Source organism: Pseudochaenichthys georgianus, chromosome 6 (assembly GCF_902827115.2).
Source record: "Pseudochaenichthys georgianus chromosome 6, fPseGeo1.2, whole genome shotgun sequence".
Classification (NCBI taxonomy): Eukaryota; Metazoa; Chordata; class Actinopteri; order Perciformes; family Channichthyidae; genus Pseudochaenichthys; species Pseudochaenichthys georgianus.
The window spans coordinates 3,782,741-3,799,331 of record NC_047508.1 but is presented as its reverse complement, the minus strand read 5'-3'; the positions used below and the strand labels follow the sequence as shown (position 1 = coordinate 3,799,331).

At 44.4% G+C, this 16,591-nt stretch overlaps 1 protein-coding gene across 1 annotated transcript; it reads left to right on the top strand.

The window, feature by feature from the left end:
• The first annotated feature begins 1,418 nt into the window (after positions 1–1,418).
• On the top strand, positions 1,419–11,295 carry gins3 (GINS complex subunit 3). Its single transcript, XM_034085516.1, has 3 exons — positions 1,419–1,795; positions 2,809–3,042; positions 10,843–11,295. Exons 1-3 carry the CDS (start codon positions 1,625–1,627, stop codon positions 11,071–11,073), a joined length of 636 nt encoding a protein of 211 aa, XP_033941407.1. The 5' UTR covers positions 1,419–1,624; the 3' UTR covers positions 11,074–11,295.
• Positions 11,296–16,591: the final 5,296 nt, after the last annotated feature.

The following is a 16,591-nucleotide window of genomic DNA, read 5'->3' as shown; positions in this document are numbered from 1 at the left end:
ATACAGAAAAACTGCCGTCGCAGGAAAGACGGCCGGCAAAAATCACCGACTGTGTGAACGTGAACATTAATAGAATATCACCTCCATCTTCAGAGCAATCTGACTGTTATAACATTAGCGTTAAGAAAGCTTACTTAAATATCGGCCACAACATAAGTAACCGGATCAGAGTACATTAAGTACAGTCCGCGGCATATCACTTCATAATGTATCACATATCTCCTTATCTGAGTCAGCTGAGCCGTATCTGGCCGTGCAGCACTCACAGTGTCACATACTGTATGCAGAAGTATTATTTTAAGCAACACATAAGTTGACGAAACACTCGAGACAAATGTAATTGAAGTCAGATCGTGTTTTAGACGGGGCAGTGATATCATAAACCTGTTAATGTACGTATTCAAACACTTTTTCTTTTACCAGCTGTATTCACCTTGCAGGTGTAGCTCTGTGGCTTTTATCCTGGATAAAGTGTTTAAGTCATGGATGTTTAAAGTTTAACTTCTTCATTTTTGACTAGTATTAAAGTTCACTTTTCATTCAGGAAGTATGACGCTGCGCTGTCAGTGCGCTTCTCCATGTTTGTGATTGGTCGAATGCTCCAAATACCACCCCTTTCATGTGAACGCGCACCTAACTAGATAGGACATGGCTGGCTTGAGCGATCCACTTGATAACCAGCGTCGTAGTACAGTTTAGCGAGAGCGCGTATGTTTTGGATTAGGCCAACCGGCTAACTCAAACATATCCAGGTTAGGTTGAACCAGGTTCGTAGTATAGGCCCCTGGTGTAGAGGGTAATGAACAGGTGGATATTCTGGCCAAACAAACACTCAGAATTACAAACACAGACAAAGAAGTTCCACTTAGCAAAGCGCAGGTTAACACATTCATACAGACATATGCACAAACAACATGGCAAGAACATTGGTACCTTAATGATACAGGAAGACATCTTTATCAAATGCAAAGGCATGTGGGGGATGGAAGGAAGGTGGGGTTTAAAAGAAGGGAGGAAAATGTCATTTCTCGGATGAGAATAGGTCATACAGGTCTCAATCATACTTTAAGTATAGGCCTAATAGGAAAGCATCCAACCGGAAAGTGTATACACTGTAGCCAGCCAGAAACTGTTGACCATGTTTTACTGCTTTGCAGGAAATATAGTACTCAGAGAAATGTGCTTTTCCAGACACTGAAGAAAGCACTTTTCGCTATCAGGGCTGTTAGGGAAAACATCAGGCAATATGTATTGTGAGATTATTACGTTTCTAAGAGAAATTGATACAAATGTAAAATAATCTAGAGTTTTGGTTATTTTCTTTTCTTTCTTTTGTTTATTGTTTTCTGCATCTCTTGTCCCACACTCCAGTCCAGTTGGTGGCGGTAATGCACCGACAAGTTGGGTTGCCCGAAGAAGAAGAAGAAGAAGAAGAAGAAGAAGAAGAAGATTGAATCGATTGCTCTCGTCTGGCTGTCACAGCGTCGCTCTCTGATTGGTCAACATTCCATGGCGCCAAAACAGCGAAGAGGAAGAGTTGAAAACACAACAGGAGAGACCTCTGCTCAATATTTTGATTATATCATTTGGCATAAAGCTACTTTTGGCCTAATTTGAGCACAAAATGGACACACAGTCATATTTACCAGTAAAACCTGGGGTGGGGATGGAGGAGAACTTTTTGTCTCTCGACGATATTTTGCTCTCACATGAGAGACTTCCTATCCGGACAGAGTGCAGCTTCCCCCGGCTGGGATTCCTGGAGAAGTCGAGTGACTCGCACGACATACCGGAGGTGAGTAAAGCTCTGAGGAAAATGTCGCCCTGATCGCTTTAATGTTCATTGTATTCAAGGTATTTAGAAATTACTAAGTAGCCCCAATAGAGAGGTGTGTGTGTGTGTGTGTGTGTGTGTGTGTGTGTGTGTGTGTGTGTGTGTGTGTGTGTGTGGTGTGTGTGTGTGTGTGTGTGTGTGTGTGTGTGTGTGTGTGTGTGTGTGTGTGTGTGTGTGTGTGTGTGTGTGTGTGTGTGTGTGTGTGTGTGTGTGTGTGTGTGTGTGTGTGTGTGTGTGTGTGTGTGTGTGTGTGTGTGTGTGTGTGTGTGTGTGTGTGTGTGTGTGTGTGTGTGTGTGTGTACTTTTGGTACTTTAAGTATATTTTGATTATAATACTTGTACTTTTTACTTGAGTAACATTTGTAATGCAGGACTTTTACTTGTAACAGGGTATTCGTACACTCTGGTACTTCTACTTTTACTTGAGTACAAGATTTGAGTACTTTTTCCACCTCTGTAAATAATGTAATGCCTTTAAAGCAGTCATTACACACGTCCCATGATTACACTAACAATAAGCAACAACAATCAACAGCGAGGACACAAATCAGGAAACTAAGGTAGAAAATGCTAAAACTTGAAATGAAAACTAATAACGCTTCACGTTGTCATTGTCATTACAACTTTAGTGGTTCCATTACAGTTCATCGAGGATACTGCAACTTCCTTACTGAGCATCCAGCGGTGACGTTACACATAATTGAGCATAATGAAATGTGTTTGGTGGTCCTTATCTGTTGGCTGAACTGATCCAGAACACTTTACACTACAGAGGAGGCCCCCTTCATAAGGCTGGTCATTATATATACATTGATATTATATTGGTTCCAGCATATGAGATTAGTTATCGTTAAGTGTCTTTTCCTGGTTTTAAAGTCGGCATCACAAAACAAAGGTAACCTATGCAGCTGGACCCCAGGGAGAAGGGGTCTTCACATGACTCCCCCTTCTGAGGACTCTTTCTGATGTCACAGGGTACAAAGATGGAGCTTCCTCTGTGGCTGTCAAAGGGTCTGTACGAGAAGAAGAGGAGGGTGCTGTCCGTGGAGCTGCCCAAGGTGTACAGAGAGGGCTGGAGGACCGTGTTCAACGCTGACCCCAACGTGGTGGATCTGCACAAGATGGGGCCCTACTACTACGGCCTGGGCTCCCAGATGCTGCACTTTGACAGCCCCGAGAATCCTGAGATCGCACAGACGCTGCTGCAGGTGAAACACACACACACACACACACACACACACACACACACACACACACACACACACACACACACACACACACACACACACACACACACACACACACACACACACACACACACACACACACACACACACACACACACACACACACACACACACACACACACACACACAAAACCCGGTATTCGGTATGAAGCGGTAGCTACTTAATATGAGTTTGTTATGCTTTGTATGAATGAGCTTCATTGCTCGGTCTGACAGCCGTAGAGAAAGGAGGACAATGCGCTTACAGAGGTAAGTCACACACTCACCGGCAGCAACATCCAGGGTCCGTCCGGCCAATCCGCTGAAAGCAATTCACTTCTCTGTGTTTGTTATTATAGAAACGGCCAAAACAAGCTTCTTATCCGACTTGCACAGGAACTTCACCGGCTCTTTTCTGAAAAGTAAAAAAAAAAAGTGAAACTTGATGAAAGGCAAAGACATTATTTGGTAATGGTGGAACCCTGGCCGATATCATGGTCATGCAGCGATAAACAAACGATGTGCGGTAGGCAGGCAGACAGAGCTATTGTTTAATTGTGTTTTATTACACATGAAGTCAATGGAAACAGGAAAGGGGTCCCAGCCGCATCAACAGGAAGAATGTGCTACACAGAAAGTGAGAGCACATTTGGATAATCTTCCTTTCTTTTCTGTGAGCTACATGTGCATGGCTGTATGTCCGAGGGCTTCACACTTTCACAAAGCCTTTCACACGTTACTCAGGGGGGACGAACAGCATTACAACAGTCAAGGTACAGTCCACAGTGATGCAAATTACTCGCTTTTCGGCGCCTCCTGCTTTTTTAACGCTGATTTGGGTGACTTGGGTAATTCGTGGAGAACCGAAGAGTTTTCGTTTTGGGGGCGGGGGGTCCGTCAGTCCGTCCGAAAGAAGAAATCTAGATCACAAAATAATTAAACAAGCGAGTGTCTGTTTTTCCTGGCCAGGGACAGATTCAACAGGAGCGTATATGTCTCGTCTGAAAGGAGTGCTGAGCACCGGAACGCCGCTCCAGCTCTTAAAATATTGCAATACCCATAAGGAGCCGTACACATGCCGCAGTGTTTGCGTGGCTGTGTCTTTAGTTGTAAGCACAGTGGCGATCTGTTGTTATTAGCATCTGGTTAGCTAGCTATGCTAACGAATTTAAAGAGCTTTTCTACAACCAGGTGGAAGAGAGCTCTCCTGAGAGGCTCAAATATCCTCAGCTCAGTGAGGTTAAGGCACACCTTGATATGATCAATAGAGTTATTAATGAGACTAAATGAAAAACAGGTATAAAATACTATATGACAGTAACACAAAAGTTGTTAAAAATAACAAGAATAGAGTTTAAAAGGGGAGTGATTTGTAAAATATCCAAAAAGAAGAATCTGTTTACAGTTCTGTTTCATATGGGTGTTGAGAGATGGATCCATAGATCTCTTAATGTTGCTCTCAAAGTGCACCAGATTGATGCTTTTAACTTCAATATTTAAAAAAAAATCTTCCCGGACCCCACTAGAGGAGGTTAGGTCCCCCCGTCCCCCCCCACTTAAATCATGTTCACATGGATAGGATACTAAATACATTTGCACACATCTTGTGTCCGTATCTTTCTGTTTTGGTGGTCACGCCACACCGTGCACATGCATGCATGCGTGAGTCGTGGTGAGATATCTGGATTCAGAGGTTGCTTTTTCTTTGCACAGCATGAAAGAAAGGCCAAATTAATAGGCTGTGATTTTAGTTTTTTTAAGCAGAGGTTGAGTTCAATCATTTGTACGACCCTCGGAGGATGATGTAAAAATTGAAAGGAAAAAGGTTCCCCACCCCTGCTGTAAATAATAATAAAACCCCTTGATTTATAACTTAACACCTCTGTCTCCTATTGATCTGAGTATAGTATAAAGAATAGCAGTTAATTGAAGCATTATAGCACAGGCCTTTGTCAGATGGTATATGACGCTGTTTTTGTTCTGCTTCCAATAGTTCTCTCTTTCTTCACCATGCCTGTGTTTGCATCACTGAGTCCAGATTAAAGGCAACACTTACAAAGAATACACAAGCACACATTTATAAGTCCACATCCCAAAAAGAAAGCAGCATTTTAAAATAAGAAATCCAATAGAAGTCTTGAAGGAGCAATTATTAACATTGCCAACGTTGCAAATAAGCAGTGGCTGTGATGCACACAGTAGGGTTTCTGGCATATCACAACATTCATTTTACTTAGTTCCTGAGAGTGGTAGGGAGAGATAAACAATAACATGCTTTACAAACTTGCAACACCCACACCCTTTTTTCAAAAGAACATCATATATTAAAAGACACAAGTCAGATTCACAACTGGACAGCCAGCGTCATTCCAAACATCACAGCTAGAGGGAGCAATGGGATCAGACACATGTTGGCCTGCTGGGCGTCTGCTGCAGCTGTTCCAGGCAGATGTTCTCTAATCTCACACACACTATACGACTTCTCCCCACAAGGTAATCACACACTTAAAGTGGAATAAGTGTCTGCCTGGTGTTCACAAAACAACCTTTCAAGTAATCAGCTGGATGTCGGATCCCCATTTCCATGTGATTTATTATTAAAAAGAACCAAATCAGTAGAAACTTCTAAAACATCCATAATGTAATCGTTCTGGTGCAAACTATGATTTCCATTTGAATGCAGGTGTATCGCCTATATGCCAGCTGTACTTGTACTCAAATGTTAGAACTAGCTGAACACAACTTTGATGTTTTAATATTTGTAGGAATATTTTGAGAGCTGGTTTTCCCTGAAGGCGAGTAACCTGAAGTTCTAGCTATCTGAAGTTTTACATATCAAAGGTTTTCCAAACTAGGTCAGTCAGAAGAGCGCCAGCAGGCCTCATGCAGGCATTGGAGACATTGATCATCTTTGCATCATTACTCATGAAATCTATATTAAAAGGTTTGTCGTGTTCTCTTGAGGATCTATATGTAAAGTTAAGTCTGTAGAGCAGGGGTGCCCAACCTTTTTTGAACCGAGAGCTACTTTTAAAGTTGCCAGTGTGCCGAGATCTACCAGTCCAAATAGAGAGGCGGAGCCATTACTGACGGCCTGCTACCAGGTAAATACACACACTTCTACAAGGGCTCTCGACTAACTTGTTTCCCCATCCTCCCGGAACCGTCCCCGAAATACAATCTAAGCCGTCCCGAAATTAATGTGGACCGTCCCAAATTTAAAATGTTAGTTTTTCTACATTATCATTAGTTAAAATCATTCAAAGTGACCTTTAACCCTCTGGAGTCTAAGGGTATTTTCTCGATTTTTAGATGTTTTCTTAAATCACCTTTTAAATATATTTCTTCTAACATGGCACCCCATGTGTTAAATATCAAAATGTTCAGGACAATCTCTGGTATTGCTATATATGCAAATTACTCACCTTAGAGCACTGTGTGATGAGATAAGTAGCTCAAAAGCTTAAAATGATGTCTGCCGGCCGAGATTTCCTTGACGGACACCCGAATCCACCAATCCCACAGTGTAAAGTGAAACTGCTTTGAGCGGCCATATTGGCTGCTGTGCCCTGGTTACAGTCTCACAGGAGATACCGCTGGAAAGCTACTCTTTCAGCGATTCCGCGGATATCTGAATCATATTTCTACTCCTTATAATCGAAAATATATGATTAATTTACGTAAATGATGCGCACTTGGATGCGCCGGCGCGTCCACCGACTCCAGAGGGTTAACATAAATAAAACATCATACAAATCATTAGATGATAATTCATCAACCTTTTTATTTGAGTAAACTATTCAATCACATAAACAAAGGCCAAATATATTTCAACAAACACACAAACGAGAAAATTACAATAATATTGAATCCAATCAAGTCCATCCATCCATCCATCCATCCATCCATCTTCTCCCGCGTATCCGCGGTCGGGTCTCGGGGGTAGCAGTTCCAGCAGAGAGCCCCAAACTTTATTTTCCCTGGCGACATCAACCAGCTCTGACTGGGGGGTCCCAAGGCGCTCCCAGGCCAGCGAAGAGATATAATCCCTCCACCTGGTCCTAGGTCTACCCCTTGGTCTCTTCCCAGCTGGACGTGCCTGGAACACCTCCCTAGGGAGGCGCCCAGGTCCCAATCAAGTCCCATCCAATTATCAAAAAAATCCAACACTGTGTCCTGAAGACAGAACCCAGAGTAACCACTAACCAGGATGACAGTCTGTAACACAGTCAGGAGACCTTTACGAACGGCCCGCCCCCTCGCACACAGACGGGACAGAGAGATCTCGTCTGGATTGGAAAGCTCGAAAATACATCATAGACGCATGTTTTAGTCTTATTGCATATTAGAAACGGAGTTGGTGAAACTAAAACTGCGATATAATGTGTATGTAGCAATAATACATATGACATATATTTTATAAATGTCTCCAGTACCGATAAAAAGTCTGAAAACGTCGGAGCTTAATGTTACCACTGTCTTTAATAATTCCGGCCCGGGGCCCGTTTAATACCGGGGCTCGGTACCCATCCCTACATGGGGAGAGGCAGCATATTGCTAAGGACTAAATATGATGGAGGGTTCTCTTCTCAGCCTTATTACCCATAGGGGATGAAGAGGAGTAAATAAAGAGACCGGCGCTCCAGGGTCTGGTTCTGCTGTGCGTTTTTGTGATGTCACGGTAAAACATTTCAGAATTCCTCCATGGGATGCCATTGTACATCACTCAACCCGCGAAATACACACACTCAGTACATAGCTAGACCCGCGAATTTGCGGGCCAGGAATTCGCGGGCACAGCCAGCTGGGCGGCTGGCTGACAGCCAGCGGCACAGCTGTAGCTACATGTGTGTGTATTTCGCGGGTTGCTAAATGTTTTGTGCGTGTGTGTTTATGTTGACAAGGAGGTTTAATAACTGTGTGCTACACAAAACGTGCAGTCGGTTTCATTTTCATCGCCGTTTGTAGTAGAGTTAGCAGTAGTGCTGGGGGGAAACGTTTATTTCAAAAACGATTAATCGGGCGATTATTTGATCGATTAGTCGACTAATCTAACGATTATTTTTCTGTTGTTCAATTCATAAAAAACGTAATGTAAAAGAAACGTAATGTAAAACAAATATTTTTTCACGATACTGTGTCTCAGGGGATCTTAATATTTAAGAACCTATTAATGTGTTATACCAGATTAACGGGAATAATCTCAGCTAACTGACGATACAAAGCATGTTCACCAAAACAAAACACAAGTCTCATAAGAAGCATCTAAATGACCCCTGAGCGAAAAATGCTAACGGACATTGGCACAGAACTCAAGATAAAAGTACCCTTATTACTTATCGTAGCTGCACTTACAAGATATCCGATTAAAGCTGAGGTTCCACAGATTATGTAGGTATATAGTATCATCACTGAGTGATCCGGACTCGCGACAGGGGAAGCAAACACAGACATCACAACACGTACCTTTACGTAGCTTCTAGGCAGATCGTCTCACCGTAGCTGTCAATCTGATCAAAAGACGTGTTCAATGGCATTAAAATGAGAAAAAACGCGACTGAATCGGTTAATCCATAGGTTTTTAACGTCTATGTATAAAAAAATGATTGAATTTATAATCCATAATTCCATTTTTATGTAAAAATCGGAGAGCAAATGCTAGCTGCTAATGGTAGCCACCACAGCTAGCTGCCGCTTTAAATGTTCCAACATAGCCGTTGTGCTTGTGTGATATGCCAACTCCATTTGGCAAAGACTGCAAATGACAATATCTTTGCGTTTTGGACTAACTTTAAAATATTCCCATGCTTTTGAAGACCTAGGGCGAGATGTTTTCGTTTGAGGGCTTCGTGCGCAATCCTGTGAGGAGGAGGTGGTAGCCGTTTCAGTCTCCATTGTGTTTGAAGTGCGATTGCGAACTGCTTGTTGCTTTGGGTGACCCACGTGTGTAGCGACGCGTCGACGCGGAAATATGTCGTCGGCGATATTTTGAAGTCGACGCGTCGCTACAGCACTAGTTAGCAGGGTATTTTTATTTTAACTCTCGTCCCAAATTCGTCCCAAAATTATTTGTTATCCTCCCCGACACTATTTTTTTCGGCCCCGGGACGACGGGACGTCCTTAAGCTCGAGCCCTGACTTCTACTTGTATACAACTGACCTTTGTACGATTAATACTTCATAAAATACTGCAGATCCTTTATCTTACCTCTTTCTAATCTACACACATACAAGTATTTTACTGAAGTTACACAACAGAGTTGTTGATACAGAGTTGGAGTTTATTCACACGTCACTACAGTGGGTAATGTTTTCAAGAAACATTGAACAGTGCTGCCACATATGACACAGGAAAAAAGAAAAGACTCTGAACCCTTTCTTTGCCATTATATAAAAATAGTGTTGCTACAAAAGTATAAATGAGGCTTACTAATAAGACGACTCAGATCTGAAGCTACGCAGGAATCTGCTGCCAAAATGCAATAAAAAAAAAAGACAAAATTAATGGAATCAAACCCTTTTTTGTTGCATTTTAGTCGAGTATAAAAAGAAATACCTTAAAATAGGATGCAAGCAACACTAGTTTCTTATCCTGAATTGATGATAGACTATAATCAATTTAAGTTTGCATTCTTATACCATTGTGTACAATAATTATAATGAATAAGTTCAAACAAACTAAAACTTACAGCTGATTAATAACGGTATCTAACTTGAGTTTTTATTATATCAAAAACCTGTTGAAATGCTTCTGTTATTTTTACTGTCCCCGTCGGCAGCCTCCAGGAAAGCTTCTTTCACAACTTTGCCGTCTTTGAAAGACTTCATGACACGATAAGATGCTCTGGAGCAGCCTTGCTCTTGTTGTTGGCCTGGTGAAAATGGACTGCTGTGCATTTAGCTGTCCTTTCAGGTCCCTCCCCTTTTGGAGCGTAGGACAGAATAAGGAGGGAATTCCGTCTCGTAGCCATACTTGCCAACCCTCCCGATTTTCGCGGGAGACTCCCGACTTCATTGCCCTCGCCCGGTTTCCTTCCTTAATGTTAATCTAACAGCTCCGGCGATCCACTAGCACCCCCCTCCCCCCGCACCGCGGTGGTTTTGAAATGCTCCCGAGTTCCGAGGTCTCAAGGTTGGCAAGTATGCTTGTAGCGTTTGTGCACTGTTTTGAAATGCCGCTCCTAAATTACCCTTCTTCGATAAAGCCACACTCGCATTGCAGATGAGACAGATGGACTTTGAATTGGAAGAGATACAAAAATAATCATCCTCCCACTCGGAGTGAAAATGATATATTTTGGGCTTTTTTGCTTCTTCCATAATTGCGGTCTTGTGTGTGTGCGGACTGTCACTCCTGTTGACACGGACAACGTCAGCAAACTAGTGCCCACCAGCCACGCCCCGACACATGGGGTGACGCCAATCACAAAGTGTTGATGCGTTCCAGTGTATTATTCTGGCACGGGAAGAATATGTTATAGGACATTAACTGTAAAACTGGGAATCTCCCCTCGATCGCAATCGACTGGTTGGGCACCCCTGATGTAGAATATGATTCGAAGACTAGAATATCTCTGTCTCCACAATTCTTCATTCAAAATGGTGTTTTAACACATATTTAAAACAAAAGATGCTTCCTGCAGTTTAAAACATGCACCAGTCCATATTTTGATTTCAATTCAAATGTGAATTGTTCAGCCCTAACCTGAATACTCCCTCAGTACCCTGTATGTGTGTGTGTTTCCTCCCTCTAACTTGTGTGTGTCCTTGCCTTTGGTCCAGACGTTCATCGGGCGCTTCAGGCGGAACATGGACTCGTCTCAGAACGCGTACAACGAGGACACGTCGGCGCTGGTGGAGCGTCTGGACTGCCTGGAGAAGGCTCTGTTCTCGTCGGGGCAAAGTGGCCTCAACAGCTTCCAGAGCTGGGAGAAGGGCCGGGCCTCGCAGCTCACCGCCTCCAGCCTGGTGCTCAACTACCGCAAGAGGAAGATCAACGACCTGCAGCCCTGACCCGTTTCAGTCTTCTCTGGCGCCACCTGTCGTTTCCTCTCCCACAGACAATCCCCCTCCCCCATCTGACCCCTGCTCTCCAGCTTGGGACGCCCTCCCTGTGAAGAGTATACATTTTATTTATTTTGTCACATTGTACGTCATCTTCACCATGGCTGCACCACTGCGATTATGACTGGTCGCAAATCCTGAGAATATTTTTAGAGATTGAACTATTTTGCATCGTTATGCTCAATGTTATTAAAACATATATTAAAATGATCAAGGTGTGATTATTTTTGTGTAGAATACTTTTTATAGGGCAGGAGATCTGCAGCTCCTCAATACCTCCTACTACTACTAATAATACTGCTAAAAATAGAATTCTAGAACATCCTTAGCCAGTGTTTCCCCTACCATTGTCTTGGGGGGGCGTTATTGATCATACATGTATTTAAGTGGGAAAAGCCTAACAAACCTGATGAAGGGGTGACGGGGGGACGGGGGGTAGCTGCCTGCTGAAGCGTTACATGTGGGTCAGAGGGTCGACAGCGAGAATACAGAGGTCACTGCTGATGTAAATATTGACTACGTCTCTGGGCTGTGTATTGATCCTGATATGGGATTTCATGACACACAGAGGCATAAACATGTTTACTTTTAGAAACAACAATGAATATTTACTCTCGTAAGTACTGAGGATAGTTGTTTAGCAGCAGCAAGAAAGAGGTTCATCTGTGAAAGCCAAAGTCAATCTCCATCCATCTATCCATCTTCTCCCGCTTATCCGTGGTCGGGTCGCGGGGGTAGCAGTTCCAGCAGAGAGCCCCAAACTTTCTTTTCCCTGGCGACATCAACCAGCTCTGACTGGGGGATCCCAAGGCGCTCCCAGGCCAGCGAAGAGATATAATCCCTCCACCTGGTCCTAGGTCTACCCCTTGGTCTCTTCCCAGCTGGACGTGCCTGGAACACCTCCCTAGGGAGGCGCCCAGGTGGCATCCTAACTAGGTGCCCGAACCACCTCAACTGGCTTCTTTCGACGCGAAGGAGGAGCGGCTCAACTCCGAGTCCCTCCCTGATGACCGAACTTCTCACCTTATCTCTAAGGGAGACACCAGCCACCCGGCGGAGGAAACCCATCTCGGCCGCTTGTATCCGCGATCTCGTTCTTTCGGTCATGACCCATCCTTCATGACCATAGGTGAGGGTAGGAACGAAAATGGCCCGGTAGACAGAGAGCTTTGCCTTCCGGCTCAGCTCCCTTTTCGTCACAACGGTGCGGTAAAGCGACTGCAATACCGCTCCCGCTGCTCCGATTCTCCGGCCCATCTCACGCTCCATTGATCCCTCACTCGAGAACAAGACCCCGAGATACTTGAACTCCTTCACTTGGGGTAAGGACTCATTCCCTACTTGGAGTGGACAGTCCATCGGTTTCCTGCTGAGAACCATGGCCTCAGATTTGGAGGTGCTGATCCTCATCCCAGCCGCTTCACACTCGGTTGCGAACCGATCCAGTGAGTGCTGAAGGTCGCAGACCGATGAAGCCATCAGAACCACATCATCTGCAAAAAGCAGTGGTGCAATCCTTAGTCCACCGAACTGCAGACCCCCCCCCCCACGACTACGCCTCGAAATCCGATCCATGTATATTACAAACAGGATTGGTGACAAAGCGCAGCCCTGGCGGAGGCCAACCCTCACCGGAGATGGGTCCGACTTACTGCCGAGGACCCGGACACAGCTCTCGCTTTGGGAGTACAGAGATTGGATGGCCCTGAGTAGAGACCCCCTCACCCCATACTCCCGCAGCACCTCCCACAGTAACTCCCTGGGAACCCGGTCATACGCCTTCTCCAAGTCTACAAAACACATGTAGACCGGATAAGCGTACTCCCAGGCCTCCTCCAGGATCCTTGCGAGAGTAAAAAGCTGATCCGTCGTTCCACGACCAGGACGGAATCCGCATTGTTCCTCCTCAATCTGAGGTTCGACAATCGGCCTGACCCTCCTTTCGAGTACCTTGGAGTAAACTTTCCCGGGGAGGCTGAGTAGTGTGATGCCTCTGTAATTGGCACACACCCTCTGATCCCCCTTTTTGAAAAGGGGGACCACCACCCCGGTCTGCCACTCCTTCGGTACCGTTTCCGACTTCCACGCAACGTTGATGAGACGTGTCAACCATGACAGTCCCTCAACACCCAGAGCCTTCAGCATTTCCGGGCGGATCTCATCCACCCCCGGGGCTTTGCCACTGTGGAGTTGTTTGACGACCTCAGTGACCTCCCCCCGGGAGATTGGCGTTGATCCCCCGTCATACTCCAGCTATGCCTCTAACATAGAGGGCGGAGTTGTCGGGTTCAGGAGTTTCTCAAAGTGTTCCTTCCAACGTCCCAACACTCCATCAGTTGAGGTCAACAACGTCCCATCCTTACTGTACACAGCTTGGATGGTTCCCTGCTTCCCCCTCCTGAGGTGTCGGACAGTTTTCCAGAACAACTTTGGTGCCGCCCGAAAGTCCTTCTCCATGTCTTCTCCGAACTTCTCCCACACCCGCTGCTTTGCCTCGGCCACGGATGAGGCTGCTGCCCTTCGGGCCTGTCGGTACCTTGCAACTGCTTCGGGAGTCCCCCGGGATAACAAATCCCTGAAGGCCTCCTTCTTCAGATTCAAAGTCAATCTGCTGCACATAAATGAATGAATGGCACTACTTTAGATCAGAACACTTTATTTATCTGGGGGTGATTGGGTTTCTTGACAGTTGCTACATTTTAAATTGAAATGAATAAAAGGTAAACAAAAAAATACGAATACTTTCAAAAACATTAGATGTTAAGTAAAAATGTGCAGATTATGAGTATTAAAAGTTCAACCTTGAATCATTTTGACATACATTTATATGTGTTAACATGTGTTAACAGTTGTGACCTCTGAGGGAGTGCAGAGCTCCCTGCTGCTTCTGGTGGCCGACAGGTGCAAACGCACTACTGCAATCCAAAGCTTCGGAAAACGATGCAAATATAAAAACTAGGGCTGTCAAACGATTACAATTTTTAATCAGATTAATCGCAGCTTAAAAATTAATTAATCATGATTAATCACCATTCGAACTATGTCCAAAATATGCCATTTATTTATGTATATTGTTGGGAATGGAAAGATAAATGAAAGAAGGCGGATATATCCATTTAACATACAGTATCTATGTTTATTATAACATTTTTCTGCGTGTCAAAATGAAAGACAACCCACACACCTATCAATCATCAAACCGTGGGGTTTTAATTCATTACGTGTTGATTTCTATCAACGGGGAGTACTTCAGGAAAGTCGACAGAGGGGGGGGGGGGGGGGGGGGGCTAGTGGAGTACTTCGTGACCACAGAGTGTGAACGTTGTGATCAGCTGTTTTAGCGCAGTTCTCCAGTGAGGGGGGGAGTCTCCCTCCGCAGCCGGTTGGCGTAGTTTTAGCACAGTAGCACAGTTCCGTTGTACAGACCGACGTTAACAGCAGCCCTGTCTGTGCACACGGAGACCGACTCTGTCGTCCGGTGATCCAACAGCCTTCTGGAAAAGCTTCACAAGTACGTCGGTACGCAAATGTGCTTTGTGACACAAGTGACGGCCATTCTGCACATGCGTTAAATGCGTTAAATATTTTAACGCAATTAATTCAAAAAATTAATTACCGCCGTTAACGCGATAATTTTGACAGCACTAATAAAAACACATGCAATTACCAAACATCTAAACCAACTTGACAACACATTCGCAGTGTTTACAAACAAATTAAAAAGGGATTCCCCGTTTCCTTTTCCTGGAGAATATTGGCTTGGAAATCACTCAAATTAGAAGCGTGGCTGCTTCTGGAACGTCCACTAGTTTGAGAGCATGGAGGGAAACCTGAAGCCGACCTGCTGCAGTGTTTCCTCTTACAACGTGAACCATGAGAGCCTTGGGATCTTGATGCTACCTTCTGCTGTGGTATTTCAAAACCATAGTAATGGGGGGCCGTCTATGTCTTTTGGTTCTAGCCACTAAGTCATAACTAATTGGCTTTGTCGGGGGTTTGGCTAATACTTCCAGAGATAATGATGACAGAATTTAGTGCTCTCGAGACAATCCCTGGTTAGCCTCGTCTAAGTAGAGCTGGGTTTAGTCTGTAACTCCTTGGGAGTCATCCATGTTCTCAGTTAAAGGAGCCTGCCTCCATTGTTGGGTCTGCACGCCATCAGTCGCTGAATCAGCCATAGTGTGGCTCAGTCTCCGGCTCGAAGGGCCATTTAGTTGGGGATGAAGTGTTCAAACTGGAGCCACAGACCACCAGGAGACAAGAGTTGCAATTTTCCTTGCGTAATTTTCCCGGATAATTGAGTTGTCAAGATGGTTGCTTTTGCCAACGGTTCTAGTAAAACGTTGAAAACAAACTGATTACAGCATTTGCACATTTAAATAATACTTATATTATTTGCCATAACTGATATGATTCCATAACTGCAGCACGTTTCTCCCAATGGAAAAGTTTTGGACCGTTTCAAGTTAGCACTTCTCAGCCACCGTACGAACAGGATGAATGGGGCCAACTGCACTACTGAATCAGAACTGATTATTCTCTGGCTTAACCTGGGTCATCACAGCAACACTCCTCGGGATTATATGAACATTTATAAAATAGAGTATGCCTTCACAATGAATACATCCTCCTCATTGAAGTGCTACCTCAGTCTGCAGTCCCACCCACAGTTAGCGTTTTATGGTGAGACATCTAAATCAATCAATCAATCAATCAATGTTTATTTATATAGCCCAATATCACAAATGTTACATTTGTCTCAGTGGTCTTCACAGTGTGTACAGAATATCAGTATGACAATACGACACCCTCTGTCCTTAGACCCTCACATCGTACAAGGAAAAACTTCCAAAGAAAACCCAGTTTAAAGGGAAAAATGGGAGAAACCTCAGGGAGAGCAACAGAGGAGGGATCCCTCTCCCAGGACGGACAGACGTGCAATAGATGCCGTGTGTAAATTGAAAAGATAATACATTTGCAACATAGGTAGTCCAAATGTTTGGAAATGCATGTGTGTATAATAGGAAGATGAATCCACGAGGATATCCATCCAGGACCTATGATCCAGGACCACAGCCACGACTCAAGATCCAGCGCTCGCGATCCAGGACACAGGACCGCAGGATCATCCATGACTCCGGATCCCAGCGTATATAGACACCAAAAAGAAAGACATTTGGGGAAGCTGGGTTAATCGGAACATGAGTGTACACGGGTATAGACAGAGAGAAGGAAGAAGTAAGATGTCCCCCGACAAACTAAGCCTATATCAGCAAAACTAGGGGCTGAATCTAATCAGCCCTAACTATAAGCTTTATCAAAAAGGAAGGTCTTAAGCGCACTCTTAAAAACGGATAGGGTGTCTGCCGCCCGAACACAAACTGGAAGCTGATTCCACAAATGTGGAGCTTGATAAGAAAAGGCTCTGGCTCCCATTGTACTTTTAAAGATTCTAGGAACAACCAAC

Excerpts from the sequence above, each read along its gene's own strand:
- gins3 (XM_034085516.1), top strand. The coding sequence starts at position 1,625 with ATGGACACACAGTCATATTTACCAGTAAAACCTGGGGTGGGGATGGAG. Across the intron at positions 1,796-2,808 it reads ACTCGCACGACATACCGGAG|GGTACAAAGATGGAGCTTCC; the intron begins GTGAGTAAAGCT and ends CTGATGTCACAG. Across the intron at positions 3,043-10,842 it reads TCGCACAGACGCTGCTGCAG|ACGTTCATCGGGCGCTTCAG; the intron begins GTGAAACACACA and ends CCTTTGGTCCAG.